The 27,588-nt window shown below is 54.9% G+C and overlaps 16 protein-coding genes across 16 annotated transcripts; 6 read left to right on the forward strand and 10 right to left on the reverse strand.

Annotated features, from left to right (window-relative positions):
- Positions 1–5: 5 nt before the first annotated feature.
- Positions 6–2,632, reverse strand: QBC33DRAFT_546310 (putative glycerol:H+ symporter). The gene is made up of 5 exons (XM_060428644.1): positions 2,166–2,632; positions 2,036–2,103; positions 1,394–1,972; positions 467–1,328; positions 6–365 (listed from the first exon to the last, which is right to left on the reverse strand). Exons 1-5 carry the CDS (start codon positions 2,413–2,415, stop codon positions 259–261), a joined length of 1,866 nt encoding a protein of 621 aa, XP_060281087.1. The 5' UTR covers positions 2,416–2,632; the 3' UTR covers positions 6–258.
- Positions 2,633–4,053: 1,421 nt separating this feature from the next.
- Positions 4,054–5,865, forward strand: QBC33DRAFT_546313 (transcription elongation factor S-II). Its single transcript, XM_060428645.1, has 4 exons — positions 4,054–4,087; positions 4,171–4,600; positions 4,707–5,462; positions 5,531–5,865. The coding sequence occupies exons 2-4, from the start codon at positions 4,466–4,468 to the stop codon at positions 5,537–5,539; spliced, it is 900 nt and encodes a 299-aa protein (XP_060281088.1). The 5' UTR covers positions 4,054–4,087; positions 4,171–4,465; the 3' UTR covers positions 5,540–5,865.
- QBC33DRAFT_187365 (PALP-domain-containing protein) lies at positions 5,751–7,601 on the reverse strand. Its single transcript, XM_060422491.1, has one exon. It carries the CDS (start codon positions 7,278–7,280, stop codon positions 5,934–5,936), a length of 1,347 nt encoding a protein of 448 aa, XP_060281089.1. The 5' UTR covers positions 7,281–7,601; the 3' UTR covers positions 5,751–5,933.
- QBC33DRAFT_425007 (uncharacterized protein) lies at positions 7,576–7,935 on the forward strand (the record flags this gene model as incomplete). Its single annotated transcript, XM_060424139.1, has 1 exon — positions 7,576–7,935. A coding segment is annotated over one exon (360 nt), but the record flags the coding sequence as incomplete, so codon positions are not given.
- Positions 7,936–7,988: 53 nt separating this feature from the next.
- On the reverse strand, positions 7,989–8,383 carry QBC33DRAFT_187570 (uncharacterized protein). The gene has a single exon (XM_060422492.1). It carries the CDS (start codon positions 8,272–8,274, stop codon positions 8,029–8,031), a length of 246 nt encoding a protein of 81 aa, XP_060281091.1. The 5' UTR covers positions 8,275–8,383; the 3' UTR covers positions 7,989–8,028.
- A 97-nt stretch (positions 8,384–8,480) lies between these two features.
- QBC33DRAFT_546319 (DUF185-domain-containing protein) lies at positions 8,481–10,259 on the forward strand. Its single transcript, XM_060428646.1, has 3 exons — positions 8,481–8,853; positions 8,914–9,887; positions 9,961–10,259. Exons 1-3 carry the CDS (start codon positions 8,520–8,522, stop codon positions 10,168–10,170), a joined length of 1,518 nt encoding a protein of 505 aa, XP_060281092.1. The 5' UTR covers positions 8,481–8,519; the 3' UTR covers positions 10,171–10,259.
- A 170-nt stretch (positions 10,260–10,429) lies between these two features.
- Positions 10,430–13,276, reverse strand: QBC33DRAFT_187615 (tRNA synthetases class II (A)-domain-containing protein). Its single transcript, XM_060422493.1, has 2 exons — positions 10,800–13,276; positions 10,430–10,722 (listed from the first exon to the last, which is right to left on the reverse strand). The coding sequence occupies exons 1-2, from the start codon at positions 13,191–13,193 to the stop codon at positions 10,537–10,539; spliced, it is 2,580 nt and encodes an 859-aa protein (XP_060281093.1). The 5' UTR covers positions 13,194–13,276; the 3' UTR covers positions 10,430–10,536.
- Positions 13,169–13,644, reverse strand: QBC33DRAFT_546323 (uncharacterized protein). The gene has a single exon (XM_060428647.1). The coding sequence runs from the start codon at positions 13,528–13,530 to the stop codon at positions 13,360–13,362; it is 171 nt and encodes a 56-aa protein (XP_060281094.1). The 5' UTR covers positions 13,531–13,644; the 3' UTR covers positions 13,169–13,359.
- An 18-nt stretch (positions 13,645–13,662) lies between these two features.
- QBC33DRAFT_456584 (uncharacterized protein) lies at positions 13,663–14,103 on the reverse strand (the record flags this gene model as incomplete). Its single annotated transcript, XM_060424815.1, has 1 exon — positions 13,663–14,103. One exon carries the CDS (start codon positions 14,101–14,103, stop codon positions 13,663–13,665), a length of 441 nt encoding a protein of 146 aa, XP_060281095.1.
- On the forward strand, positions 14,054–15,332 carry QBC33DRAFT_546325 (uncharacterized protein). The gene is made up of 2 exons (XM_060428648.1): positions 14,054–14,440; positions 14,498–15,332. Exons 1-2 carry the CDS (start codon positions 14,275–14,277, stop codon positions 15,055–15,057), a joined length of 726 nt encoding a protein of 241 aa, XP_060281096.1. The 5' UTR covers positions 14,054–14,274; the 3' UTR covers positions 15,058–15,332.
- A 40-nt stretch (positions 15,333–15,372) lies between these two features.
- QBC33DRAFT_427744 (uncharacterized protein) lies at positions 15,373–15,962 on the reverse strand (the record flags this gene model as incomplete). The annotated part of the gene is made up of 3 exons (XM_060424149.1): positions 15,373–15,654; positions 15,731–15,859; positions 15,924–15,962. Coding segments are annotated over 3 exons (450 nt in total), but the record flags the coding sequence as incomplete, so codon positions are not given.
- Positions 15,963–17,123: 1,161 nt separating this feature from the next.
- Positions 17,124–18,512, reverse strand: QBC33DRAFT_621861 (uncharacterized protein). The gene is made up of 3 exons (XM_060432820.1): positions 17,464–18,512; positions 17,346–17,415; positions 17,124–17,293 (listed from the first exon to the last, which is right to left on the reverse strand). Exons 1-3 carry the CDS (start codon positions 18,150–18,152, stop codon positions 17,204–17,206), a joined length of 849 nt encoding a protein of 282 aa, XP_060281098.1. The 5' UTR covers positions 18,153–18,512; the 3' UTR covers positions 17,124–17,203.
- QBC33DRAFT_546333 (protein sel-1 1) lies at positions 18,508–21,569 on the reverse strand. The gene is made up of 4 exons (XM_060428649.1): positions 21,397–21,569; positions 21,189–21,341; positions 19,186–21,126; positions 18,508–19,113 (listed from the first exon to the last, which is right to left on the reverse strand). Exons 1-4 carry the CDS (start codon positions 21,422–21,424, stop codon positions 18,689–18,691), a joined length of 2,547 nt encoding a protein of 848 aa, XP_060281099.1. The 5' UTR covers positions 21,425–21,569; the 3' UTR covers positions 18,508–18,688.
- A 1,138-nt stretch (positions 21,570–22,707) lies between these two features.
- QBC33DRAFT_187898 (WD40 repeat-like protein) lies at positions 22,708–24,465 on the forward strand. Its single transcript, XM_060422494.1, has 6 exons — positions 22,708–23,082; positions 23,159–23,490; positions 23,566–23,665; positions 23,727–23,793; positions 23,849–24,186; positions 24,249–24,465. The coding sequence occupies exons 2-6, from the start codon at positions 23,184–23,186 to the stop codon at positions 24,436–24,438; spliced, it is 1,002 nt and encodes a 333-aa protein (XP_060281100.1). The 5' UTR covers positions 22,708–23,082; positions 23,159–23,183; the 3' UTR covers positions 24,439–24,465.
- Positions 24,466–24,853: 388 nt separating this feature from the next.
- QBC33DRAFT_561566 (FRG1-like family-domain-containing protein) lies at positions 24,854–25,727 on the reverse strand (the record flags this gene model as incomplete). The annotated part of the gene is made up of 2 exons (XM_060430142.1): positions 24,854–25,292; positions 25,354–25,727. 2 exons carry the CDS (start codon positions 25,725–25,727, stop codon positions 24,854–24,856), a joined length of 813 nt encoding a protein of 270 aa, XP_060281101.1.
- Positions 25,728–25,900: 173 nt separating this feature from the next.
- On the forward strand, positions 25,901–27,563 carry QBC33DRAFT_546342 (Clavaminate synthase-like protein). Its single transcript, XM_060428650.1, has 3 exons — positions 25,901–26,114; positions 26,195–26,347; positions 26,415–27,563. The coding sequence occupies exons 1-3, from the start codon at positions 26,063–26,065 to the stop codon at positions 27,326–27,328; spliced, it is 1,119 nt and encodes a 372-aa protein (XP_060281102.1). The 5' UTR covers positions 25,901–26,062; the 3' UTR covers positions 27,329–27,563.
- Positions 27,564–27,588: the final 25 nt, after the last annotated feature.

A 27,588-nucleotide genomic window follows, 5' to 3' on the forward strand; every position in this document is an offset into this window, starting at 1 on the left:
GTAGCTATCATTCAATCCAACGGATATTTCCAGCATCTTTGAAGACAACGTCAACCAATTGCGAGCAGCGTGTATAGGGGCTGTAGTCTTTGGCGCCTCTATGATTCAATACGGAAATAAATATCATCATTATATAACAAGTGTAATGATCTATGGGCACATATAAACCGCCTGTCAAAACTACAATATGAAAACCCGCCAACCCGGAATATCTATGCGCGACCATGTCTCATGGTACAAAGATGGGTGGTGCTCCGCCTAGCACTTCAAGGATATCCCCTTCCTCAACTCCGTTTCCCGGATCTCAAACATGACCTGAATACCCACAAACAGCGCCGAGCAAGCCGCGACGAGGAAGATGATGCCTAGTGGAAGGTAATCAGCAATTGTAACCTACCAGAATCCAACTCAAGAAAAATGACTGAGAGAAGAAAAGAAGTCCGGGAAAGGAGAGAATGGGACGTACCAGAGAAATCATGGAATATTCCCCTCACTATGCTCTCCAAACCATCCAGGCCAACGGCGAACCCGACGAGGTTGGCAGCCATCATCATGATCACGTTCCCCACGGCTCCCGCACAGCATATCATGCGGTACGCCGTCGGCCGGCTCTCCCACTTCCGGGCCGGGAACAGGTACCTCGCCGTGAACTCGGGGACCATGAAGAGGACGATCAGCCAGCCCCAGATGAGCAGGCGCAGCTTGATGTCGTGCCAGAGGGAGACAAAGGTGAAGACGAGCAGGTAGGTGGCCACGGAACGCACGGCGGTGCGCCAGGACCGGAAGTCAGACCCCCCCAGCGGCACGTAGATGTACCGGATGAGCCAGCGGTTGTAGCTGCGGTGCCAGGCGCGCCAGAAGAGCACAGCCGAGTAGTTATTGCTGACGCAGCGGAGCATGTTCTCCGGTGGGTCAATACCGTCGACGAGCGCCCACAGGCGGAACATCCGCCAGGGGATAAGCAGTTTGAGCCAGATCATGTGCAGGTTGAAGTAGGAGAGGAGTGAGAGCTGGGAAGGAGTGTAGCTCGACCAGACGGGGTTTGCCTTGCTGATCGCGCTGACGTAGTCGTAATGCAGGATCACCTCCATGGCCAGGAGGACGAGGAGGAAGCGGATAGCGTACCGAATGGTGCGGGGCTTCTCGATACTTGCTGGCTTATATCGAAGCTGCGAGATGTAATCGTTGAAGGTCAAGATGGGCCCCGTGAGATACAAAGGAGCATAGACGGCATAGGCCAGGTAGTTCCTGAAGGTGAAGTCCGAGGCTGCGGCGGGGATTGTAATACGGTCACGCTCTGAGAGGTTCGCAGGGTCAAGCTGCTTCTTCTTGGGGGTGTTGTGTTAGCAATGCATCACACCAGGCGTCGTTACTGGGCAAAGAGAAATATTACCTCGATCGGACTACTGCTCCCTCGATCTTGACTCCAGTAGTAATCCAGGTTGAAGCTAATGAGCCGCAGTATGGTAATGTTGAAGAGAATCTCCCACCGAGACATGATCCCTCCATAGCTGTCCAACCAGGTCCCAAGGCGGACTAAAGCGCCTGGGTCAGAGACTAGATCTGGCCCCGGCGGTCCAGAAACGAGCTTCGCAATGTCTCGGAACTTATAGCCGTCGGTCAATTCGTTCGCAAACAGAGTAGCGATATTGAAAACCCAAGTTACCCAGGGCACGTGTCGCCTCGGGAGTCTCGTTGCGATGCCGTAATTGATATAGAGGATGGCAAGCACCTTAAGTGCCGAGAAACCATGGAGTACAGTGAGGAAGAAAAGGGCAAAGATGTAGTCGAACGACGCTCGCTGGTTCAGTCGGGCCTCTGCGGTCTGGGGAGTTGGCCTGCTCGAGCCATTTACACTGGGGAGCGGAAATGCTGCATTCCAGGCCCGGCGAAGTAGGGGATGGGCGACAAGGAGTGTTGCCATATAGGGGAGGTTGGACCGGAACGTGTGATACTGGTTATCTGACACATCCTACGCTTGCGGATTAGGATGTTTGAGTTTTCAGATAGGAGGAGAAAAGGTGGGAAAGCTCACGATCTGTCGGCCCGGGATCCAGCCTGGGGAGAGGAAGTGCTTATACTTGGGGTATCTTGGATCAGATGCTATATTTAATCTGAATTAGAACCTAGGCTTCAACAGGCGCAACAAGATAACTGGCACGTACATCTTGAAACATCGTATGCTATCCAGAACATTCGAGGCACCGTCACCAAGAAGACCAGGTAGTAGAGGACAAATTCTGGCGTTCCCCATTTTGATCCTTGGGTCTTTTTGTCGGGTTTATTGGAAGCCTCTCTCTTCGCTTTCCCATCTCGAGCGTCTGCTGTAAACTTGTATGGGACGGAGGATGGGGTGGTAAACCGCGTGTCGAGGGTGTCGAGGCTATAGACGTTCTTTAAAGAGAAGGGACCCATGGCGTTGGATTGGTTTTTTGCGCTGTATCAGGTCATAGTTTCGGACAAAACACGGAAAGGTAGTGACAGGAAGCTGTATGTGTTACAGGTGGGTAAACATCAGGTTTGACCGAAGGGTGCTCGAATTGCCGTCTTGTTGGAGTGAAGCTGCCCAAGTTTGAGTTAGTGAGATGTGTCGCAAGGCTGAGAGATAGGTCTTGGCAGCCAATCAACGCGCTGCAGTTGGGGCATGCTTTTAGTGTCTACCCCTGAAGAACCCCTGGGGTCTAGACTGGCCTGAATGGGATAGTGGGGTACACCCCTGGAACTCTGCCTCGGCTTCCAGCTTCGCACAACTTCTGACTTCTGAAGTATGCTTTCCAGTCAGGCAAGGCAGGTAGGTGACTATCAATTTAAGAATGTAGTTGATACCAATATTGATTTGCAGCACAATCCCACGCTTCTTATAACTTCAACTCCTGCCCCTTAGCCAAACAGCGTTGGTAAAGAAGGCAGGCACTCATAATATCCCGCCCTGTGACCACGAGGGACCCAGTGCTCATTGGTCATACCTTGTAATTAGGGATATACGGCTTCAACGGGGCAGTGTCAAGCCCCCGTATTAGAGTCAAACCCAAGTCACATCACAGAGCCGAGTCATGGCTAGGTAGTCATGAAGCTAGGCAACTGAAGACTGGACATACTTATATCCCCTCAGCAATGCTCCTAGATCTTGCTGGCAGTTCAAGAGGCAACTCTCAACGCCCTTGCCTTCTCTCAACACCCTATCAACCAGGCACACAAGATCCCACATGTGCACAATAGATCCGGACGTCTGCTCCAGGTGTGGCATGTTTCGAAAAGCCCTGTTAGACGAGTGCGATTCCACAACCAACACCCAAAATAGAGAAATCAATAAGCAAGGCCACGAACCTCATAAGGCAAGCTCTGGGTTGCCAGTACTGGGTCAATCCTGCTTTCGTTACCTTTTCCATCTGCCATCTTTGCATTCTAGAATGGATTGAGGATCATAACTGGATATATGCCGATTTCTGGTTTGCTTCTTCGTCTTCTTTCGACCTGGCTGTAGCTGCCCTTGACATGCTTGCCTATGTGTCCTTGGACAAATTCATTCACGGATAACTACTTAGCTACCTTTTCCCACCCCAATTCAAGGAGACCTGTCCAACATAGCAACTAAGCAAGGTACATCTTGGTAAGAGCACTCACATCTCTCTTCATTGCATTCGCTCATTGTTAGGAGCAGAGACTTCCAGAGCCAGGCTCACAAGGACTATTTTGGAAGGATCATTCATCCAGCCATAACCCTGTTAGCAATATCCCCCAAGCAACTCTAGGCCTCGTCAATGTGTCTAACAGGGCCTTGCAGGTAGGTTTGCTTGTTGCTATACCGCTTGTTGGCTATGCTCCTATTGCCAGGCTGCCGCAATTGGGAATTCTGAGGCAGATGGACTGAAAAGCGTCACAGTACCTTTGCAAACTGCCATGATCAGTCAACTTGCAGCGTCTTTCCATTCATTGTTTCCCTCAGTCTGCACTCATGGGGGCCAAGCCATGGCCGGTGGTCAAGGGCAAACAGAGCGAGTGCAGGCATGAGTTACCAAACAAGCCTTCTTAAGCCAGAAATTGACATGGTAGCAGAAGTGAAGAAGTCAGTAAAAGGACAGGATAGGTAGGCACACAAGAATCTCTCGAATAAAATGCACGTGCCGGAGTCTGGCAAACTACCTGCTTACTAACCGTACCCCCATTCAGCCTCAAGTACTAAGGTACCTACGAATAGTATCCGGACGTAGCCTTGCAAAAGGAGTGCTTTCCAAGGTTAACATTGGGAGCTCCCGTTGAATTCATCTGAACCTCCTGCTCTAGCCCCAACCCTCCCCTTCCTTCCGCCGTGTGGTTCCATTTACTTGACAACCATAAAAAGCCGACCACTCCCTCATCCTTGGGCCGTCAGTTGCATCAGTCGCATTCGCGGCATCTACGCCCCCCCGCGATATTTCTCCCCGATCTCCACCTTCACGAACCAGACCATATCACAATATCGACCATGGATGAACGGGAGCTTTCTCGGAGGATCAAGGCGCTCGGCAAGGCGGTTTCCAGCAATGAGCCGACCTCTGCCATCATTGCCATCATGGACAACCTGAAGAAGGATGCGGCCCCGACGGAGGAGATGTTGCGCGTGAGTAGTTCCTGCCCCTCATGCCTGCCATTTATATGCGAACGCCCTCTTTTTTTTTATTCTTCTGCTCAGGTTCGGCTTCCGCCTCCTAATGCTGTTCCCCTAGGCTACCAAGGCTGGCGTCTTCGTCGGTAAGCTGCGGTCCAATGCCGACAAGGATATCGCCAGGCTCGCAAGTGAGATTGTCACCAAGTGGCGCAAGGGCGTCGATGCCCAGAAGGCGAAGAAGGCTGCCCAGCGGGCGAAGTTGGCCTCCCCGTCCTCGACCCCGGCCAGCACCGCGTCTCCCGCCCCGCCGTCCACCTCCTCCAACAAGCCATACGAGGGTGACACCGAGAAGCGCCACTTCAAGGAGGACAAGGTCGACATCAACCGCACTGGCAGCACGATTCGTGACAATTGTATTGGTATGATCTACAATGGTCTTGCATATCGTGCTACGGACTCGATCGAGGACGTTCTGCTGCGGTCGATTGAGGTGGAGAATGCGGCCTACCGGGCGTACAAGGGCGATGGGCAGGACTATCGCAGCAAGATGCGCAGCCTGTTCATCAGTCTCAAGAACAAGACTAATCGCCAGCTGGGCCGTAAGGTCATGTCCGGGGACATCGCACCCGAACACTTCGTCATCATGTCTACTAAGGAATTGGCATCGGAAGAGCAGCGCGCCAAGGACGAGGCTCTCAAGAAGGAGAACATGAAGAAGGCCCAGGTCCCGATGGCGGAGAAGTCCATCAGCGATGCCCTGAAGTGCGGCAAGTGCGGCCAGAAGAAAGTTTCCTACAGCCAGGCCCAGACTCGGTCCGCTGATGAACCTATGACTACGTTCTGCGAGTGCACCGTCTGCGGCAATCGCTGGAAGGTGAGTTATGACCCCCGCTCGGGTGGTATCGAGTGCTGCATGCTGAAAATCCACCTCCAACCGCGCAGTTCTCCTAGGTGCCAAGCCACCAATCCAGCGGCACATTGCCCCTGGAAAATCTCATTACTTTTGCGAGGTTTGGTATTTGGTCTATGGCACGCCGTGAGAGACAGCAGCGCGCATTTTGGCGCCACCCACGCTGTAAGTGGAACAGCTCGGAGTTCAATGCGGCAAGGCAAACTGGTTTAGGAGTTTTCTGGGCATACAGGGATCGCGATGAGTTGCATTCTGATATTTTTTACTCAAGTTGATAAACTTGCGTTGGCCGGCTCGCATACAAGGAGCATCGTAGGGCCTAGACCGTGTATCATAGGACCCGGAATGAGACCTTTGGTACACCCCATCACTCTCCCCACTGTCTTGCAGTGACGTCGCAAATGTGGATGTGTTGGTTTTACATGGTACAGGCGATCACGGTTGGGATTGCTGGATGCCCAAGGCTGCGAGTAAATCCGCAGGCGTCTGCTCCTCCTCCTCCTCCAAACCCATCTCGGCAACCTGCTTCCAGAACTTGCTCAGATGCCTGTTGCCAGAGTCGCACAACACCGTCACCACCTGGCTGCCCTCGGGCAGGCCGAGCGCCGTCACCACGGCGGCCACGCAGTTGACGGCGCTGCTGCTGCCGACAAAGATGCCGTCCTTCTCCACCAGCCACCTCGCCATCCTGCAGGCCTGCTCGTCCGTCACCCTGACGGCGTCGTCGATCAGCTCCCGCCCGGCCTCGAAGTTGGCCGTGATCCGGTTGATCCCGATCCCCTCGACGATGGTGTCGACCTGCTGCCTCCGCCGGGTCCCCTCCCGCTCCGTGGACGAGTACATGACGCCGTGCCTGACCTTGTTGTAGAGCCCGCTGCCCTGCGGGTCGGCGAGGACGATCCTCGTGTCGGCCAGGCCCCTCTCCTCCTTCAGGTACTTGGCCACCCCGACGATGGTCCCGCCCGTCCCGGCGCCCGCCACGAAGGCGTCGACGCGCCCGCCCGCCTGGTACAGGATCTCCGGGCCCGTCGTCCGCAGGTGGGCCTGGTAGTTCGCCGCCGACTCGAACTGGTTGGCGAAGAAGCCCTTGCTCGAGTCCGCCGACGAAGCCGTGTGCTCCTTTGCCCGGGTCCGCGCCAGGTTGACGAAGTGCTCGGGCGACGTGATGGGTGCTACCGGGACTCGCTCCACCGTCGCGCCAAGGTGGTGCAGGAGGTTCGACTTCTCGATGCTCTGGTCGTTGGGCATGCAGATGTATGCCTTATATCCCATTGCTCGCGCCAGGGTGGCGAGAGATATGCCCGTGCTGCCGACCGTGCCCTCGTATATCGTGTCTCCTTGCCAGGGCGTTAGAAGACCTTCCTCCTCGGCCGTCTGGATCATGTTCAGGGCGACCCTGTCCTTGGGGCTACCGCCGGCGCCGTTGAGAAATTCTGCCTTGGCCAGTATTGTGCGGCCGGTCGCCTCGGAAAGACTCCGTATATTCACTAGAGGTGTGTTCCCGATGCATCCCTCGATGCCACTGGCGATGCCGGGGGCAATTTCAAGGCTGGCTCCCGAGTCTGATTCATGGTCCTCCAATTGCACAGGCGTGAAGTAGAGGCTGCCTCTGCGCGAGTTTGCGGCAGAGCTCCTGCGGGGCCTTCTCCTCCTCCGCTGCTCGTATCTTCTCTCCAGGTCTGGATACAGGTCTTTGAAACCTAGTGTCATCAGCACACCGGCAACAAATGCCGCCGTAAGGGCGGCCGTGCCATATGCCTTGGGATGGTCTCTCAAGGACATCACAGGAGCTTAGTAATCCAGAATATTCGATCCCGTCTGTCAAGTTTTGTTCATTCCTTTGTGTTTCCTTTTTGTTTATGCGGATTCAAATTCTGTCAGATGCCGTTCCAGGTACTATTCAGGGCTGAAAATCATTGGGGGCCTGGCGCATGTGCCAGCCAGTCAACCGCACAGGCCAACTAGCCTACAAATAGCTCTCTTCCACCTGCTGCATTCTGTATTCTTCATCATGAATCAACCACTTTTCGACGTCGCCCATTCCACTCGAGCCATCCATTACTAATCCCTACATAATATGGAGCTAAGCATTGCGTCCGAAAGCTATGCAGCACTAAACGCAAATGGCATATTACGATGTCTCTTCGACACGAATTACACCGCTTCGTCTCGGAACTCCTCCGTAGCCATTGCCTTGGCCCATGACCTAGTGAAAGAGTTCACGGACGCCCTGCTCGCACACATTGCACAGACAGAGGCCAGAGCCAGACCTGCAGACGCCAACCTGACGGCAGACCTAAAGCTAAACGTGGTAACGCTGCGCCGCAAGAATCGCCTCTTCATCTGCTACATGTTTCTCAAGGGATGCAAGGAGGAGGTCCGCAACAAGGTAGACCAATTTGTCGATCAACCTATTCATGTGATTCACAAGTCTGGGACAGGCGTGTAATAGATAGGCGGTGGTGGGCGGTTGAAGTGAAACTGGGCAGATTATTGCGCATCAGTGAAGGGGGAGAGGTGACACCAATCCTTAATTCCTTCGGGAGGGCCAACCTACGATCTTGACGGCGAGGGGGTCCTTCTGGCCCTTGATTCGAGCTTTGATAACAAGGCCATCTAACCCCCCGCCGAGATGCGCTTGCAGGCTGATGTCGTCGCCTGATCCTGGAAATCGACCCAATTTTGGCTTCTTGAAGTCATCCCAGCCTAGTGGCGGATCGCCAACTTTTGGCTGCGGCGACGTAAAGGGGAGATTTGACTCCGTTGCCTGCGACATAGTTTGTTGAGTATTAGCAGTGATGGGTCAAGCTTTACAGGTGTCGTTGATGGCTAGGAGCTGGCGCACATGCTCGAAGCGATTCTACCAATAAGAGGAGCAACTTGCGAGCCACCCAAAGCTCAGAACCCCGGCTGCAGGGGCTCGTCCAAGCCACAGCCACGGCGCTTGGCGGCTTGGAGCTCAAGCGCGCATGCAGGGTGGAGCTACCTGCACTCGTATAGTTGAGAAATTCGTTGGCTTCAATGTTCCAACACAGTCTTGCCATGGATTCCCCAATTGTGACGCAGTTGTTTAAGCAACTGTTCCGACATCGAGCCTGCCAGCCTCGAAGGAACTTCGCCCAGCTCGCGACCACGATCCAACATGTCCGACGCCTCCAACAGCGCTCGTTCTCGAGCCGCAGAGGCGGCAAGGTCACGCCCAGTAATGAGAGCAACTGGCAGCAGCGCACCGCTATCTTCACTGCGGACATGTCAGAGGAGTACAAACAGTATCCAATGGTGACTGCAATGGACTTGAGGAACCGGAAAGAGAGGCCAAAGAGGGTTAAGATGCTGATGAGAGACTTCATCGAAGGTTTGTCGCAGGCTGGGCCGTGACCTGCCCAAGCCAAGAGCTATGCTAACATGCTTGAAGACAGTCTCTACAACCCAAATTACGGCTATTTCTCCAAACAAGTGGTCATATTTAGCCCCGGAGAGCCGTTCAACTTTCCCTCCTTGCGCGACGAGCTCGAGTTCCACTCTCAACTGTCGAAACGCTACGTTGAATTCGAAGACAGCCTCGATGCTGTCGAACCATCGGACACGCGGCAGCTCTGGTACACCCCTACCGAGCTCTTCCGCCCGTACTATGGCGAGGCAATTGCCCGGTACCTTGTCGCCAATTACAAGCTGACGACGTACCCCTACCATGATCTGATCATCTACGAGATGGGCGCAGGGAGGGGTACACTGATGCTCAATATCCTAGACTACATCCGGGCGATAGACCCAGCCGTATATGACCGCACCAAATATAAAATCATCGAGATCAGCTCCCAGCTCGCAAATATCCAAAACAGCCAACTACTCTCCAACGCCGCATCCCGCGGTCACGCGAACAAGGTAGAGATCATCAACAAGTCCATCTTCGACTGGGATCAGCCCGTCCCCTCGCCCTGCTTCTTCCTGGCCTTTGAGGTCTTCGACAACTTCGCCCACGACATTGTGCGCTACGACTTGTCCACCGAGGAGCCGCTCCAGGGGACCGTGCTGATCGACGAGGGCGGCGACTTCTACGACTTCTACGAGCCCGTCCTCGACCCCGTGGCGGCCCGCCTCCTCCGCGTCCGCCACGCCGCTACGGGGGGCCGGTACTCCCTCCCCTACCCGGCGACGCGCCTCGGCCGCTGGCTCCAGGCCAACCGCCCCTTCGCCCCGAACCTCAGCCAGCCCGAGTACCTCCCGACCCGCCTGATGCAGTTCTTCGACGTCCTGGAGCGCTACTTCCCCGCCCACCGCCTCGTCACCAGCGACTTCCACTCCCTGCCCGATGCTATCGCGGGCATGAACGCCCCCGTCGTGCAGACGCGGTATGAGCGCCGGCCGGTGCCCGTCACAACCCCCTTGGTAAGTGCAGTGCACTCTTGTTTCTGCCTACCCCCTCCCCCTTTTCAGATTGGCTTACTGTTCGGACTTGCAGGTTCACCAGGGGTACTTCGACATCATGTTCCCCACCGACTTCCGCATCACCGAGGCCATCTACCAAGCCATCACGGGGAAGCTGACCAAGGTCCTGTCGCACGAGGACTTCATGCGCCGGTGGGCATACATGGAGGAGACGGAGACCAGGAGCGGAGAGAACCCGCTTCTGAGCTGGTACAAGAACGCCAGCGTCATGTTCACTGTATGATAGAGAAACACCGCCATGGCCCCATGTTCGACATAGCCGGTAGTGATGAACAAAGCGAACATTTTTGTGTGTTTTGCACGCAAACACGGACAAATAAGCCTTACTTCACTGTCCATGCTCAAAATGCCCACCACCAGTCATACCCTCCCTAGAGGATACCTACCTATTTTTGGCCCCGAATCCCGATATCCCGAAGCATATAAATGATGTAGGACCCGAGTTTACTAGCCTAATACGTCCAGGCCTCCCTCATCCCCTTCCTTAAGCGAAGCAATCTAACACCACATCCCATCTTGATATATTGAATATCAAGACCGAGAAGGACAACGACAGAGGGAAAAGGAATACTGCCAACTAGGAGGGAGCTCAGATCTTCAGCTCCTCCATCTTCTGGAGCAGCCACTTCTCGGCCTCCGAAACGGCCTCGTCGAGCTTGGCGGGCTCAGCACCGGCGCCCTGCCGAGAGGGCTCCTTGCCGCCCGTCTTGCCGCCGATGACCTTGCTGACGGCGGTGGTCCACTCCTCGGCGGTGATGCCCTTGGAGGACAGGTGCTGTTGTTTTGGGATCCAGGTCAGCAACACTATTGCTAGAAAAGGGAAGAGAAAAGCGGGTTTCAATAAAAACTTACAGTGCCTACGTAGACGCCATGGAAGACGGCCTCGTCCTTGTCGCCGGAGAAGACATAGACGGTCTTGTCCTTGTCCTTGGACTTGAAGTGGGTGATGATCTCCGCGACGGCCTTGGGGTTTGCCGAGATGGGCAGGTGGCCGACGAACCACTTCGCGTCCTTGTTCTCCTCCTTCTTGAAGTGTCCCTGGACAGTGTCCATGGCGGCCTTGCTCTCGGCCTTCTGGCGCTTCTTCTGCTCGTCGAGGACCCCCTTCTGGATCTTGGCAAACCTGGTCTTGAGCTCCTCCTTGGTCAGGGTGGAGATCGACAGCCGGTCCAGGTCCACCTGCGTCGCCTTGATATCGGCCGCCTTCTCCGGGCCGAAGGGCATCGCCTCCAGGAGGTCGATCCGCTCCGCGAACCGCTTCGCCTCCTGTTGGACCTGGTGCGCGGCCTCGCCCGTGAGGGCGACGATGCGTCGGATGCCCTTGGCGATACCGTTCTCCTCGGTGATGACGAGATCCTTGATGAGTCCCGTCTGCTCGACGTGCGTGCCACCGCAGAACTCAACCGACACCTTGCGCCATTCGGGGTTCTTGGGGTTCTCGAGCAGCATATCGACCTCGATGCCAATGCTGACGACGCGCACAGGGTTGGGGTACGTCTCGCCGAATACGGCGCGGACGCCCTCGATCTGGCGGGCGAGGTCCAGGTCGACATCCTTGCCATACGTCTTGCAGTTCTGTCGAATGTAGGCGTTGGACATATCCTCGATCTTCTTGAGCTCGGCGAGTGTGACGCCAGTCTTGTGGCTGAAATCGAACCGCAGCTTGTCCTGATCGACCAACGAACCCTTCTGATGCACTTCATCGCCGAGGACTTCGCGAAGGGAGTGGTTGAGGATGTGTGTACCCGTGTGGTTGCTCCTAATGGGCTGGCGACGAAGCTCATCGTACTCGCAAATCACCTCGTCGCCAGAGGTCAGCTCTCCGTATTCGAGATAGCCGTTGTGTACAATGTAGCCACCAAACTCCTGGACATCCAGCACTTTGAACTCGGCAATACCGTCGATAATTATCCGGCCAGTATCGGCGACCTGACCACCCGATTCTGCGTAGAAATTGGTCTTGTCGAGTAGGATGCCGATCGGTGTTTTCGGGGGAAGGTCTTTACTTGTCTTTAAGAACTCCTTGCCAGTAAAGATCAACTGCACTTTGCCGGTAGTGTCTCCCTTGACGTACTTCGGGTCCGAGTCTGGCCTGGGGATCTTTACTTCGTTCTCCAGTTCTGAGATTTGATGGACATTGAGCTTCGGGAATGTCTGCACAGCATCCTTGACCGATTTGCTCGCCTCCCTTGCCTTCTCTCTTGCGACTTCGACTTCGGCATCATCAATGGAAAGCCCCTGTTCTTCAGCCATCAACCTAGTGAGGTCTTCAGGGAAGCCGAAGGTATCGTAAAGTCTCCACACATCCGCACCCGACAGCTTCTTCTCGCCGCGCTTGATGGTGGATGCGGCATACTTCTCAAACTGCCTCTCTCCCCGATCCAAGGTCTGGGCAAAGGCCACCTCCTCCTCATCGAGGATCTCCTTGATATCCTGCTCTTTCTTTTTCAGCTCCGGGAACTGATCACCCATTTGCTGCACGAGCGCCGGGAGAATCTTGGAGAAGAAAGAGCCGATTTCGGCGTCGAGGTATTTGCGGGCATATCGAACGCCTCTCCGGAGAACTCGGCGGACCACGTATCCTCTTCCAATGTTGTTGGGAGCAGCACCGTCGGCAATCGCAAATGACAGGAGCCTGATGTGATCTGCGACCACGCGGTACGCAGTGTCGATGCCATCAACGTCGTCCTTCCCGTACTTGTCCGTGTACGGCCTCTTTCCAGTCAACCCCTGAATCGTTTCGAACAGGGGAGTGAAGATATCGGTGGCATAGTTGGAAGTCTTGTCTTGCAGTGCAGACACGAGCCGCTCGAAACCCATTCCCGTGTCCACGTGCTTCGCGGGCAGCGACTTCAAGCTCTTGTCCTTCTGTCGGTCGAACTGGATGAAGACATTATTCCAGACCTCCACGACCAAGGGGTCGTCCTGGTTGACGAGGTGGGCAGCGTTCCGGCCGCCGACCCTGTCGTAGTGAACCTCGCTGCAGGGGCCGCAGGGGCCTTGATCGCCCATCTCCCAGAAGTTGTCTTTCATGTCGCCGGGCAGGATGTGGTCTTCAGGGACTCCGACAGACCTCCACAACTCCTTTGCCTCCAAATCCGGCTCCAAGCCCATGTCGGGATTGCCCTCGAAGTACGTCACGTACAGCCGCTGAGGGTCGATCCCGTATACTTTCGTAAGGAGTTCCCAGGACATCTCGATAGCCTCCTTCTTGAAATAGTCTCCAAAGGACCAGTTGCCCAACATTTCGAAGAAAGTCTGTCCTCATATCAGCCATGCAGCTCCTCCCGGGTGTAGAACCGCTGCTTACATGGTGGTAACTGTCTTTACCGACATCGTCGAGATCCTAGATTAGTTGTATAAGTCGCAGTCCCTCCAGAATAGGGCAGGGTGGGGAGAGGGTCAACGAACATTATGTTTGCCACCGGCACGGATACACTGCGAGCGACAACATCAGCAATGAGGACTCCAGATAGAGCAGACGAGGGAAATCCACCTTCTGTGTATCTACCGCGCGCTTCAGACTAGCCATAGGATCCGTCTTGCCGATTGTCCCCAGGAAAATGGGCTTGAACTGGTTCATGCCCGCATTGGTGAAGCTTTCGTCTAGGTTAGCCGTAAGGAATACATAGTATAGGAATCTTCCTGCCTACAGCAAGGTGGGGTCGTTATGGGGGACGACAGAGGAGGAGGGGACTACAAAGAGAGGCCGTAATCAGTTCCATTGTTCTCGAAAACATGGTCGCGCAGCCCAGAGAGGCAGAGACGGCGATATTGAGCTTGCTAGATCTGGAATCGAAGGAAAGCGCAGACGTGGGGGTGAGGGCATACCGATGGTGTGGCCCCTCTCTTTGAAATAATCGAGAAAGGTCTTGCGGACCAACTGGCCGCTCCACCGTGCTTCGGCCATGTTGGGAGATGCTGAGTGAGAATGGAAGCGGTATCGTCCTCTTTGGTCAAGTGCGGCGTCTTTTCGAGGCTTGGGGAATGCAGAGGCGTTTCCGATAGCGGTTGTGGCGAATCGAAAGTTCTCGAGGCTCAGAGACGGGCGCGGAAGCGGATCGGTTTTGTGGTAGAAGCTTCGCGACGAATGACTCAATGGGCAGCTCGGAGCTGGCCTAGGCCGGCAGCGCAACCGCCACAGCAACACTTTCATCCGTCGCTTTCCTTACCTACATATGCCTCCGATTTGTTGCTCCAACTGACTCAGACGAAACAAAACACACAATCGACGACTTTCTGATTGGGTCAACCCGGACAGCAGCCTGCCTTGCGGGGAAGAAGCGAAAGGGGGAAAAAAAAGGAGGAGAGAACACGCCAGAGAGCAATGATGTTGCTGCGCAATGCACCCAGAAATCCGGCGATAGATAGGGACACAATCGGCATTGGCCACCAACCAGCCAACCCGCCGCAGCCCCGGCGCAAAAGGAAGGCTGAGAATCAACCCGAGAATAACGAGCGCCTGTCAAAGCGATTGAGTCTGCTAAATCTAGGCAAGTCTCCTATCAATTCGTCTTTCCATACCTCTCCTGACAATGGCCCTTCTGCAGAACAAAACGGATCCAAGTTGTACGTCCCAGTCGAGAATCCCGTTGCGCAGCCAAACACGGCGCCGTCCTCCTCACCCTCCACCTCCCACCCGCGAAGGCGTCCAGGCGAAGATGACTCGATGCAGCTGGATGATTCGAAACACAAGGTCTACATTTACAATCTAGAAGACGAGTTCTCATCATCCGACGGTGAGACAGACGACGGAAAGCTGCTCTTCCTCCCGGACGTTGAGAAGCATCTGCGCGTCAATCGCATCCCCCCGCAGCTGCTCTCCAACCCCGCGGAAGACCTGAAAGGCCGGGAACTGGTTCTCTACAACGTCCCGAGCTCCATCACCGTCCCGGAGGAGCAGGACAACGTGCGGAAGGCCATCCTTGAGTCTCGTGCCCGGATCCGAGAGAAGCAACAAAAGGAAGCGAGGGAGGAGAGACCCCCCGAGAGCCAGTCACCAGCCACTCCACCTAAACCCTCATTCGCAAATGGGTTTGCCAACGTCTTTCCCAGTTCTCCGGGTTTCCCAATGGCGCAGGAAGACCCAGAGGCGATGGAACTAGACTAGGCACAACTTCCGATATATTGAAGCAACCGGGTTGCTTGGGGCGGTTTTGTTGGAGATACCCATTCTCATGCGGCGCAAACGGCGTCACCAGCTAGCATGTACTGTACCTGTATTCCATTCACGACTTGGGCGTTAAATTGAGCGTTTCTTTCCAGCACAATGAAGCATATTTAGCAAATCTACAAAAGCAAAAGACCCAGCCCAACCTTACCCTACGCCTGCTGAAATCCCGTACAAAGCTTCCCGCATCGTCAAAGCCAATCAATATATTCCTTAGTAGTCCCCCCCATCCTCGCTCCTCCCAGCATCCTACTGCCTCGATGCGCCTGGGGGCGGTCCCGCGGGAGGCGAATAATCAGGGGCCGGCTCGGTAGGCCGTCTTGTCGGTTCGGGCGTGAATCCCGGCCCCGCCTGGCTGGGATCGACCTTGGCGCCCTCGTACACGGGCGGCCGGGGTGCCTCGGGATCGTAGACTGGCGGCGGCATGGCGTGCATGCCGTAGTATTGGCTCGGCGGGTAGTAGGTGCCGTACGAGGGCCGCTGGGGGAATGCGTATCGGGGGTCGACTCGGGCGAGCTCCGTGCGGGAAACCAGGAACTGGGGGTTCGGTCAGGATCAGTACGATGCGCATGTGCAGAAGGAGGAGGTTGGGTGGAAGGGAGCTAGTACTCACCCTGTGATAACCCAGCGGTGGGAGGCCCTTCCGGATGCGTCTCTTGGCGTGCATGTAGCCTACGAGGAGGTATAGGGTGACGATGACGATGAGGCCTAGGAAGAGGGACCACTTGACGATGACGCCCGTCTGTAATGCCAGTCAGACCGTGTCGGCGGTCTTTGGAAAACAATAGCTGGAATAGAGGGCATACCTTGGAGTACCAAAACGGAATGAAGTCGCCATCCTCGTCATGCTCCCGACGCACCAAAGCGCCGACGGCGGATTCGACAGCCGCTTGCAGCTTCATCTTGATCTTCGAGTGTCCGAAGGGGACGAAGATTCACAGGTAGACGACACGCTCCTGGTTGTTTGTTATCGAGGGAAATTGAAGGCGGGAAGAGTAAGACAGTGGCCTTAAAGAAGCGAGGATGCGGAATGCCAAGGCTGGGTGAACAATACGCAGTGGGTATTATACCTTGTTATGAATACCCCCGCTGCCGCCCATGTACGGCCAGGTGCTTATTCTATGGCTGCCCTTCTATGGTAGATGTTCCACGCAATCACTGTGACATGATAGCAGTGGCGCAGCGCAGTCGAGTACTTCGTGGTCCCCCACTCAGCGTATCCATCCGTATCATCTGTATGTGTCCGGTACCTTGTTCCAGTCTCGTTTCAGCTGTCCCTGCTCCGAGATTCAGAGGGGACGACCTTCAATTGCCAGCCAATGAAACACCTTTCAGGCGAGAGAAACCTGGCCTTGTTGGAGGGGATACCTGTCATACATACGTACAAAAACAGGAAACGGCTCTTCGTGGCAAACCCACAGCTCTCTCTCCGAGTTTCTGTATATTTTTGGTGTTGAAACGCGGGCATCGACCAGGGCCCACAACATCTACCCCTTTCTGTCGGCCGCTCATACACAGTAGATAGTCTCTCCACGCGAGTCTGGGCCTGGCCAGTCCAGACATGGTCAGAAACACACGGCCGGTTGATGGCGGATTAAGTTTTATTCTTCTAAAAGTTGAGGCCTCCCACATAACCGACAACAACTCCTAACTCGACTCTCATCCGAATCGATCGATCCTCATAAAGAGTTCAGTAGAATGTGCGATCGGTTTGTATCGTGAATGCTCTTCTGGTGCTATGAACGATCCCCTTATGACCGGGGTTGGTTCTGCCACGGCATAACCCAGCCAGATCTAGCCTGCTTGCCCTCATCTCGACACAATTTGAGAACGTTAATACGGGACACTTCCGACCAGGTCCATTGTCGCGGCTTATCAGCCTCTCCGAAGCAATCCCGGCCCCATAAGTAGCTGTTCTGTTACTGTTGTATCAGGGCTATGCCGTAAGTTCCTATGACGGACAGCTTAGCTCAGCTGCCTGCCTTCTCTCATCGTGAGACGCTCACCTTCGTAGTATTGGGTATAAGCACAGCTGTATGAATTCCTTGAAGGCGTAGGGAGGGAGGCAAGGTGCTTAGAAGTCGCATCACTCCCGCCATCTGTCTTCAACAGGATCGTATCCCAGAATATCCGGGTCGATGTTGAGACTCCTGAGCATCATGTGCATCGTAAACTTCTGCACTCGGTTAGCGGTGGCCACGGCATTCGAACAGAGACCATCATCATACCTTTTCATCCTCAGCGTCCTCCTCCTTTTCCTCGTCTTCCTCAGCAGCTTCCTGACCTTCCCGGTACTCCCTGGGGTCAACATCACCGTCCTCTCCCAACCCACCCCCCTCCTCATACCCACCACCCCTTCCGCCCTCCTCCTCCCCCACCGCAGCAGCCCGCCTCCTGGCATCCGCCTTCTTCCTCTCCTCCTCCTCCCCATCCATCCCCCGGAAGAACTCCGCCTGCCTCCTCCTCGACTCCCTCCACACCTTCGCGCCCCCCATCCCAGCGACGCGGTCGGCAATCAGGCCCAGCAGCTCGTCGGCCGCCCGCCTCCCCGCCTCCCTCCACCTCTCCACCAGCTCCCCCATCTCGGCCCCTCCCCCCTCCCCCTCGCCAGGCCTCCTGGCCCGCGCCCGCGCCTCGATCCGCCCGGCCTGCCGTGCCGTCTCCAGCTCCGCCTCGGCCGCGCGGAGGAGCGCGTCCGCCTCCCTCCCGCGGATGCGCATCGCGGCCAGGATCCCGTCCTCGTCCCCGTCGTCGTCGTCGTCGTCGTTGTCCTTGCTGGCGTTCCCGCCACCGCGCCTGGCCACCCCGACCCGCAAGGGCCTGACGGCGGCCCGCCGCCTCGACGGCGTCCCCGTGGAGGGCGAGTAAGGCGCCGGATGGCGCGCGGGGTTGGCTACCGCGCTGAGGGGGGACCCCGAGGAGGGTGTCGTCGGCCCTGGTCGGCTGATCAGGGGCGAGCGGAAGGGCTTCCTGAGGGTGTCATTGGCGGCCGTGATGCGGCGGCGTTTTGCTGCCGGTATTGATGTGATAGCCATGACCTATGAGATCCCATATCAAGTTACCGTGGGCTTTCCTGGTGTGTATTTGGGCGGCTCCATCTATGTGCTTTGGGTGGTGTCATAAATCGACATTGTGGTAGCTATTTCATACCAAAAGAAACTAACAGCTGATTGGCCAGGCGCGTATGACGTAACGCTGTAGGTAAGTACCACAGATGCCTAAGCCAGGATGTTGGTAGTCGGATTAGTGAAGGCCGATGTCTACGCATAGAGAAGTCAAACGGCATTCTCTCTAATCGACAGACTGTACAACCCTGATCATGTACAACACAGGGTCCATCTAAACCTGTTGTCAAGAGACATAGATTTTGTTCACGCCCAGCGGGTATAGACAACGTCATGAGAAGTATTTATTTCACTACGAAGAGGAAGGACTAGACCTCGTAATCCTGATATGACCTCCTCCGAGGTACTTTTTGGAGGTACCTTTTGTGGTGATTGACCCTTTAACGCCATGGTGGATCCTATTCACACACATACATATGCCCATCCTCTATCTGATCCATCATCAATCAATGCCCCACGCCCCCAGCAGCCCACTGGCCAAAATCAGGGTTGCCAGCTTGTGGGAAGCCCTGTGGCTCGGCCACTTGGCCGCCCTGCTCCTCATGCTGCTGCTGCTGCTGCTGGTGTTGCTGCTGGTGTTGATGCCTCTGCTGATGCCGCTGCTGCTGCCGTCTTGCAGCATGCTCCTCTGCTCTCCTCGCCGCCTGCTGTCTTTGCTGTCGATACATAACCAAAAACACAAGAGCCGCCGCCAGCCCCACAATGATGATGCTCTCGATAATCCCATCATCCACATCCCCTGCCACGTCCGAGTCGCCACCGGGCATTGCGCCGTCGTAAAGGTCGTCGTATGCCGCGTCATCGTACAAGAAGAGGTCGTCCTGGACGAAGTTGGCGATCCACTCGCTCAGGGACCAGTCCTTTTTAGGGGCTGGTTGTCTATCAGTCAGCACACTACTTCCCACTCAAACCAAGGCCCCAGTGGGGCTGGGGGTCTCCTTACCTGGCTCGTCCCTGATGGAGTTGATGCGGCCGTGGGTGAAGGTGTTCCACGCGCTCCTCGCCCTCAGCTTGAGCAAGCTGAGCGTGACGGGAAGATAGGCCTCTTCGTTCGTCTCCAGTGCGGAATCATAGTAGCGCTTAGCTAAATGGAAGTCCTGGTTCAGGCCCACCCCGTTCTCGTGCATCCAGCCCAGATTGTACAACGCCTGTGCGCTCTGGTGGTACTCGGACGCACCGGTATAGCACTGGACAGCCTTCTCGACGTCCGAGTCGGTCCCAATCCCCTGGAGATAGTAATCCCCCATTTTCACCAGAGAGTCGATGTTCCCTTGTCTCGACGACCTCGTCCAGTAGATGAGAGCCAGCGAAGGGTTTTCCAAAAGATATGACTTCTCTTTTTTCCGACCTAGCAACTCAGGGAGAGGCAGGCGCGACTGTTCCGGATCCAACATGAAGGCGACGTTGTTCTGGGCCTTCTCGTACCCCTGCTCGGCGGCACCCAGGTACTCGAGGAAAGCCAATTCCAAGTCTCCGTCTTCATAGGCAGCGTTGGCCTCGGCCCAGGCAGAAACCACTGGCTCTGCCCTCTCGGCCACGCTCTTGTAGAAACTTGCTGCTGAACTACACGACTTCTCCCGTCCAATACCGGCGAGGTTCATCTCCGCGAGGTAGTAATACGCTTCGAAGTTGCCGTATCTTGCGGCCATTTCGAAGAAGTGGTTGGCGTTCCCAATATCGTCGGCATGACCCTGATCCAGATAGAGAGCGCCAATCTGCACCTGCGCCGGAGCAAAGTCCTGATCGGCTGCGGATTTGAAGAGCTCTGCCGCTCTGGCCACGTTCTGCGGTACACCAAGCCCGTGGAGCAGTATCAGCCCTAAGCCGTATTGTGATTGAGCATCGCCAAAGAGTATGCCCTGGTCAAACCATATCTTGGCTCTGTCGAAGTTCTGCTCAACTCCGTCTCCTCTCAAGTGCATACGCCCAATGTAACCGGCAGCCTTGGCGGCGGTCTTATCCAGCCCTGGCTTGGGATTTTCCACAACGCGGCCCTTCCTCCAAAACCGCTGGGTAACGGCGTAGAAGTACTCCCTCGCAAGCTTAAAGTCCTGATTCAACCCCCTCTGGCCTTCATAGTAGATGCGGCCGAGGTTGAAAGAGGCCTTGAAATCACCTTTCTGCGACATCAGGTCCCAGTACTCGATGATGTCGTCGATCGATGCGTGAGCACCGGAATTTGGGTGTCCCTTGACGGCGTTGACACCGGCGCTAGATACGCTTGCACCTTCGCCAAAGACCCCTCCTGTCTCGTCGGCGATGCGGTAGGCTTCCTGAAACCAGCTCATCCCTCCCGGCGGGCCTGACCGGTACCACGCAACGGCCTTGTCTGCGACTCTCTTGTAGTACTTGACAGCGGTCTCGCAGTTCTTTGGCGTTCCTATACCCGCGTGGTAGCGGTACGCAACAGTCATTTCCGACTTTGTGTGCCCGCTGTTTGCAGCGAAGGTATGATAGAGCAGCGATCTGGCTTGGTCGCGTTCCACCGCACCTCCGACCCCAGTCGAGTACATGAAACCAACCATGTGCGACGCCGAGCTGTTCCCATTGAGCTGCGCCAGCTTGTGGTAGTAATCAAAGGAAGCCTCGAAATTCCTTGGGTGCGAGTAGTTGCCGTAGAAGTTCATCTCGGCCAATAGGTAGAGTGCGTCGGAGTTGTTCTTTTGCGACGACTCCTCGAGAAACCTGACCGCTTGGAGGAGAGGTCCGCTGATCGTCGTTGTCGAGGATTCGGCCGGCGGCGCACTTATGCGAAAACTAGGGGCCGCTTTCAAGGCATAGTACAGGACTGTGCCGATGATGCCGCGCGGTTTCCGTTTTCGATGATGGGAGGGATGGTGTATCTTTCTCAATTCAGCCATGGCATCGTCGACGAGGTCCGACCCTGCGGTACATCGGTCAGTGAGTTCTCCTTGTTTCTCCGTCTGCCACGATCGACTCCCTTACCTGGTTCCCGGATAGGCGCACCACGTCCCTGGGGAGTCGCGACTTCGGTGTAGGCCGCACCGGCGGCGTTTGGTCTATCGACCCGGCCATCCTTATCCAAGTTGGCGCCATGCTGAGCTCCGGCGAAGGCAAAAACGAGGGCCTGCACCAGGACTGATAGAGTGTCAGCTTGGCCCCAAACAATCACAGTGCCTATGGGAACGCTCACGGATAAAGCAAACGAAAAGGCGCCCCATGGTAGGCTATCGTAGAGAGAGGCAATCGTAATGATTCGTCATGTCACAGGACTACTAAATGTCGCTGATGACGGATGTTAGAATGGGAACTTCGGCCATGATCGGATTTATTGGTGTTGGATGATACCAGCTGTCCAAATCGATCTACTGGATGTTGGCCCTGGCCCCTGCTTGTAGGGGTCTCAAATAAGGTTGGAAATCAGCGCCACGGTTGGCCGCCCCGGCCAACTGCGAAGGTGAATGCGCCAGCTGCCAATCATGAACGTCCATGAGTGCCCAACCGCAAGTGGTCTTTGATGACTCAAGACATTCCTCCGAGGTTTCCCCGTCATCACCTAACCACTCCTCCCTGTCACCTAACCAACGCACGTGACCTAAATTACATCTATCCAGTATCCATCACGGGGATCACAGTCCCAGGCTGCCAACAGATGTACAGCCTGTATGATCTAGGAGACGGGGGCTAGAGAAGATGCCAGCCTGCTTCTGGAAAGTATACTGCACCTCTAACCAGCGTTGGCTAGGGTCAGGAGTACCTAGGTACCCATGTCGAGCAAGTCCAGCCAGTCGACTTTGCAAGGGTGAAAGAGGAAGGATACATCGATGCCTGGGATGGCAAGCTCCTTAGTCGACACAAGATTGAGTTTGCCATTTTCATCCAAAACTCAAGATGACCGATTGACTAGTTACCCTGTGGGATGGTATTAATGGCAAGCATCTCGCCTTTGATGTCAGGATCGTGGGAAAGTGGATACTGATAGACAGGGTATTTGATGGTCGAACCGTCTGTGATACGGTAGTATGTACCATATGGCTGCTCGTACCAAGGAGAGTCAGCACCGTGAATCTCACAATTGGCGGTCTGAGCCGAAGAATTTTCCATAGCTATATCAAGTAGATGGTGTGTACGAGATGCTGAACTTGTGACTCTGAAGGAGGAAGGAGTTTAGTATTAGCACAACATTTGAGGAAAGGGGAAGTTGATCAATATAATTGTAGTTGAGAGTGAGAACAAAACCCTCTCTAACCAGGTAGGTAGTATACAGCTGCAAGCTTCCTGAGCTGCATACGTGAGTCAGCTGCATATGCAACCTTGCGAAGTTGCATGGTCTCCTGCTGGTGGTCTTTGAATGCCGGCACAATTCTGACTTACAGGTGCACCTCGGGAGCTCTGCGCTAGCGGCTGCCGTCGGGGGCGTGGGCGTTTGGCTGCCATGGTGCAGGCTTCTATCATGCAAAACAGTCAAGGAGTAATATTTGCAGGCCAAGCGAAGATGGGCATTCCCTCCGCAAAATCAATCGAGCGTGGCTAATAGAAAGGAGGTGTCTGTTTTGGCGACTAGATTGAAGGCAACTGGGCAGGCTGCTGTGCGGCACTGGAAGCCAATTAACAGGAGCTCCACCCGGTGTCCTTCTTTTGGTATCTTTTGGTCGCTTAAAGGGTGCAGTTTGTTTCTTGCCTCTCCGACGACCAATTCTTAAGCCCTTTGAGCGGACAGGAAACAATTACTTGCAAAACGCATGCATTCGTACACACAAAGAAAAACGTGGAACGCAGATGCGGGCATAGGGCATGTGGTAAATTCCGGAAGTTTTGTCGTCTGAATCCCCGTCGCTGTCGAACCTAGGAAGTCGTGCCATATCACACTACCTGAAAGGTAAGAGGGCTCTCCTATTCGGAACTTGTCTCTGCCTCGATGACAGCCCTGGCTCACAAAATAACATGAAAGCTAGGGGACATTACTTGTCATAGCCAAGCATGTATCTTCTGGGCTGTAGTGATGGTTACCAGCAAGCCGGGGCTGACCTCGTCTATGTCCTTGACATTATCTCCCTCGGCGCTGGGCTAGCCGCGATCTCTTCTGATCAGAGTCTTTCACTCTTCAACCCCCTTCGGTTGGGTCAAGGACCACTGAAGAGGCTACGGACAAGTCATGGAAACATTGCAACTGCGAAAGCCTATAGCGTTGCAGAGTCCATTGTGGCTACGACAGGAGAGAACGGGACGGTTTGCTTATGGGATCTAAGGCTGGAGCCAGGGGATGCCCAGGTCCTTGAACTAGGCGGTTAGTATTGTGAATGGCGAGCAAGGGGACACAAAACCTCGTCTTCCTCTGTAGAGTTTGCTGATGGGAGCTAAGGTAACGAAACAAGTCTCCTGTCGCTTGCTTGCTCCCCCTCGACATTTTCGGTATCTGCGGGGACCGAGTTAGCAGACCATCAGGCCTCAGTTCTCATATGGTAAGTTCATCTCGTGGAGACACTGAAGACACATGGCGGTGCTCATATCATATCTACTCAGGGACATTCGACAGGGTTCGAGCCCTCGGATAAAATATGCTGAAATCCACAGCGACGACGTGACCGAAGTATAAACCCTTTCCCTCAAATATTCGTGTTTGCAACGACTAAAGTAGGCGTTAGTTGAACTTCCATCCAGGGGATCCAAACATTCTGCTCTCTGGTTCCACAGACGGACTGGTAAACATATGTGACACAAGAATAACAGACGAGGATGAAGTTGTCGTGACTGCCTTCAACCATGGGTCGGTCCACCGGGCAGGATTCCTCAATAATACCGAAATCTTCGCCTTGTCACACGACGAGAAATTTGCCTTATATAACATAGCAGAAGGCGACCAAGGAAGCCTGTCATCACTCAATATGGGTGATGCCAGAGAAGCCCTCGGGTGCCAGTACGTGGCGCACATCTTTCCCAAACCCAATGGAGTCGAGGCCATCATCGGAGTCGGATCTCAAAGGTAAGTCCAGGCCTTCCAATGTTTCCGGCCGTCCCTATCCTAACGTGCCCATCTGCATACAGCCAACAGATGTTCCAACTGATCCACCTGGCAAAGGCGGAAACTTGGGGCGTCGACCAAGCATCTTCCGTTGGTCTTCCAGGAGCGCATGGAGAGGAGATTGTCAGGAGTTTTTGTTTCCTCGAGGGCCAGGACGTGGTTTTCACAGCTGGCGAGGATGGATGTGTCAAGGCTTGGAGGCCAGGGGCATAAAAGAGGGCTATTCTTGAAGTTTCGGTTTATCAGTCGATATCAGCACTATTAATCTCAGGTGACCCAAAGTGCTATATCATCCCTTTGATCCACACTAAGGAAACCGCCCATTTGCCTCCCAGTTGACCGGAAAGGGACTGGGACACTGGCCTGCTGCGACCTTTGAGCCATAGCCCACTCTCCTCTCTCACAATTTTTGGCGCTATAGACTTCGTACGACCCCAGGTAGATTCGCCACAAAGCTATCAAACGCGTTAGATTGTTATCAACCGTGTCATTAAGTAGGGACATACTCACGGTGCAATAAATCGAGGCTTACACCTCAATATGAGGAGAATCGCAGACAGGGCCTGCCTCTTAAGGCCCGCTCTCAACAAATGGTCTGACTTGGGCGAGGGTATGTCGGCCTGATCCCTCAACTGTATTTGTCATGCTTGCCCTTGACCTTCATATTCAGCAACTGCTCGTGATAGTCGCCTTCTCTCCTGGCTCTCTTCAAGAGCTTCACTTCATCCTCTTCGAGTCTCCTACCCACAGCTTCTTCCAGCTCCCGCCTGCTGATTTTCTCCCTTGCCCTCTCCTCTTTGGAGGCCTTGATCCGCGGCTTAAATCGTGCCTGCATGCGGATACGCAGCGTCGTGTCAAAGGCGATATCGGTTGCATCGCCCCGAACCTCGGGCGCAGCGTTGGCCTTGGACGATGTCGGGGCCTTGACGGTGAGGAAGGTGTCGCGCAGCGTCTGCACCTGGAACGTCCCAGGAGTATCCGCCGTCGCGATGAGGACAAACGATTCGAGCGGGGAGACGGCCTCCGAGGTCGCAGAGAAGATGCCATACTTGTCACAACTCAGATACCTGACAAGATTTCGGTTAACAACCCTGACAGACACAACCCGGCGACCATGGTGGTACCTACTTTCCATGATGGCCCTTCAAGCGGTAATTCTCCGTCCCCGCGACTTTGTTTGCGACCCAAACTTGACGGACATCGTGTGGTTCTGCACTCGACGGGTTCCCATCGACCAGGTTCTCGATCGGCAGTGTGAACACCTTGCCATTGGCGTCGCAGGAGAGAGCAGTCGGCGGCGTGGTCGGTAGGACGAACATGATCGGCCCCGCCACGTCCGTCACGGCATCGGCAGAGACCCAGCTGTCATCGTTCTCGCTGTCTTCTTCTACCTTCGCTACCTTCAGCTTGCTCTCGTCAACTTCGCCCGACACTTCGCCCGCATCCGTACGCTTCCGCTTCTTCGCTTTCTTGTCGCCCTTGAACGTAAGTGGCTTCACCATTCTTCGTGGCCAGGTCCAATCGTTGACATTAAGTTGCTGTTCCAAATGGCTGTCTGACCTTCAGATTTGGGTGCGGGATGCTGTAGACTACGTACGACCTCTTATCGATAAGGCTTATATAATCAGCACCTCCAATAAGACCAGTATGACCTGTTCTCCAACCACACAGTCCATTGTCAACGGCTTCAATGCACCAGGGCATGTATCACGTGGAGGAGTGAGTAGGAACAGGTCCAGGTGACTGTTTTGAGTGATTGGCTCTTGAGTATACCATTTCTGCTGAAAACACCTACTCCCACAAACTACCTACCTGGGAATATCCAAGTATTGTCAAAATGGCCCCACTCGCGCACGCAGTGACAGTGTCTGTGAACGATTTGAAGAAAGGTCGTCACCCTTGAGCTCAGGAGGTTTGGGGCTGGGTGTAAGTGAAGGTCTTATAAACCGAAGCTGACCATCTCATGCAGGAACCGTGTCCTTCGAGACACTGCAAGAAGCGTTCGGGCCTGACTCGCTTGGAATACTTGTTGTCAAGGACGTTCCTCCAGAATTTGTTGACCTGAGGCTGCGGCTTCTGTCTTATTCTTCATATCTCGGCAACTTGCCGAAGTCGAGTCTTGGTAAATATCAGAGCTCGATGCCGAGTGATGGATCATGACACACGCTCGTCTGCTAACCCCTACTCAGATAAACTCGAAAATGAGAAAGCAAAGTACTTGACTGGGTGGTCGCTCGGCAAGGAGACGCTCAAAAACGGCCAAGTGGACAACCTGAAAGGCTCCTTCTATGCCAACTGCGCCTTCTATGTTGACCCGTCGCTTTCCTGCGCCGTGCCAACCGAGGAGTTTAACGAGGCCAACTTTCCTGAGTATCTCTCGCCCAACGTCTGGCCGGACGAGGCGACACTTCCAGGTTTCAGGGAGACCTTCGAGCAGCTATGCCGGCTCATCATCGATGTCGCCGTTCTGGTCGCCCGGGCCTGCGATAGGTATGCCGAGGAGGGAATCACCGGGTATCCAAGAGCGTATCTGGAGCGTATGGTGAGCACGTCGACCACCACGAAGGCCCGCCTACTGCACTACTTCCCCGAAGAGCCCAAGGACCCAGCCCCGGTGGGGGCCAGCGAGATAGCAAACGGCGACGAAGATGACTGGTGCGCGACACATCTGGACCACGGCTGCCTCACAGGTCTGACATCGGCCATGTTTGTCGATGAAAAGAGATCGATCCCCGTTGCACCCGCCTTTGAAGCGTCTGCCGAACCGGTGCTGGCCCCGTTAGAAGAGCTCCCAACATCCCCCGACCCCGCCTCAGGCCTGTACATCAAGTCTAGGACCGGTCAAACGGTCCAAGTGAAGATTCCCAGGGATTGCGTTGCGTTCCAGACGGGAGAGGCCCTGGAGAGGATCACGGGAGGGAAGTTCAAGGCCGTCCCTCATTTCGTGAGAGGCGCGCGCGCAAGTATGAGCGACGGGAAGATCGCGCGGAACACGCTGGCCGTGTTCACCCAGCCTAACCTGGGCGAGGAGGTCGATATCGAGCAGCATATCACCTTCGGGGAGTTTTCCAGGGGAATTGTCGCAAAGAATACTGTAGCTTAGGGCATTGTGCGATTGTCATCTATGAGGTGGGCGTAATGATTGCTGTCAGCTTGCTCGTCAGCCCAACGGACAGCTAATGTGATAACATGCAGACGCTGTTCAGCCTCTAGAGTGAACATGACGCCTTCACAAAAAAACTGAAGCTAATTTTCCAGTAATTGATCTATTTGATCATACACTAGCTCACATAGCAAAATCTCATACACACATAGCTTCCAGCTTCCATGTTTGTTGAAGAAGCTCGGACCAATTTGCGACAA

Source organism: Phialemonium atrogriseum (assembly GCF_030411735.1).
Source record: "Phialemonium atrogriseum strain 8032-3 unplaced genomic scaffold QBC33scaffold_22, whole genome shotgun sequence".
In the NCBI taxonomy this organism is placed as follows: Eukaryota; Fungi; Ascomycota; class Sordariomycetes; order Cephalothecales; family Cephalothecaceae; genus Phialemonium; species Phialemonium atrogriseum.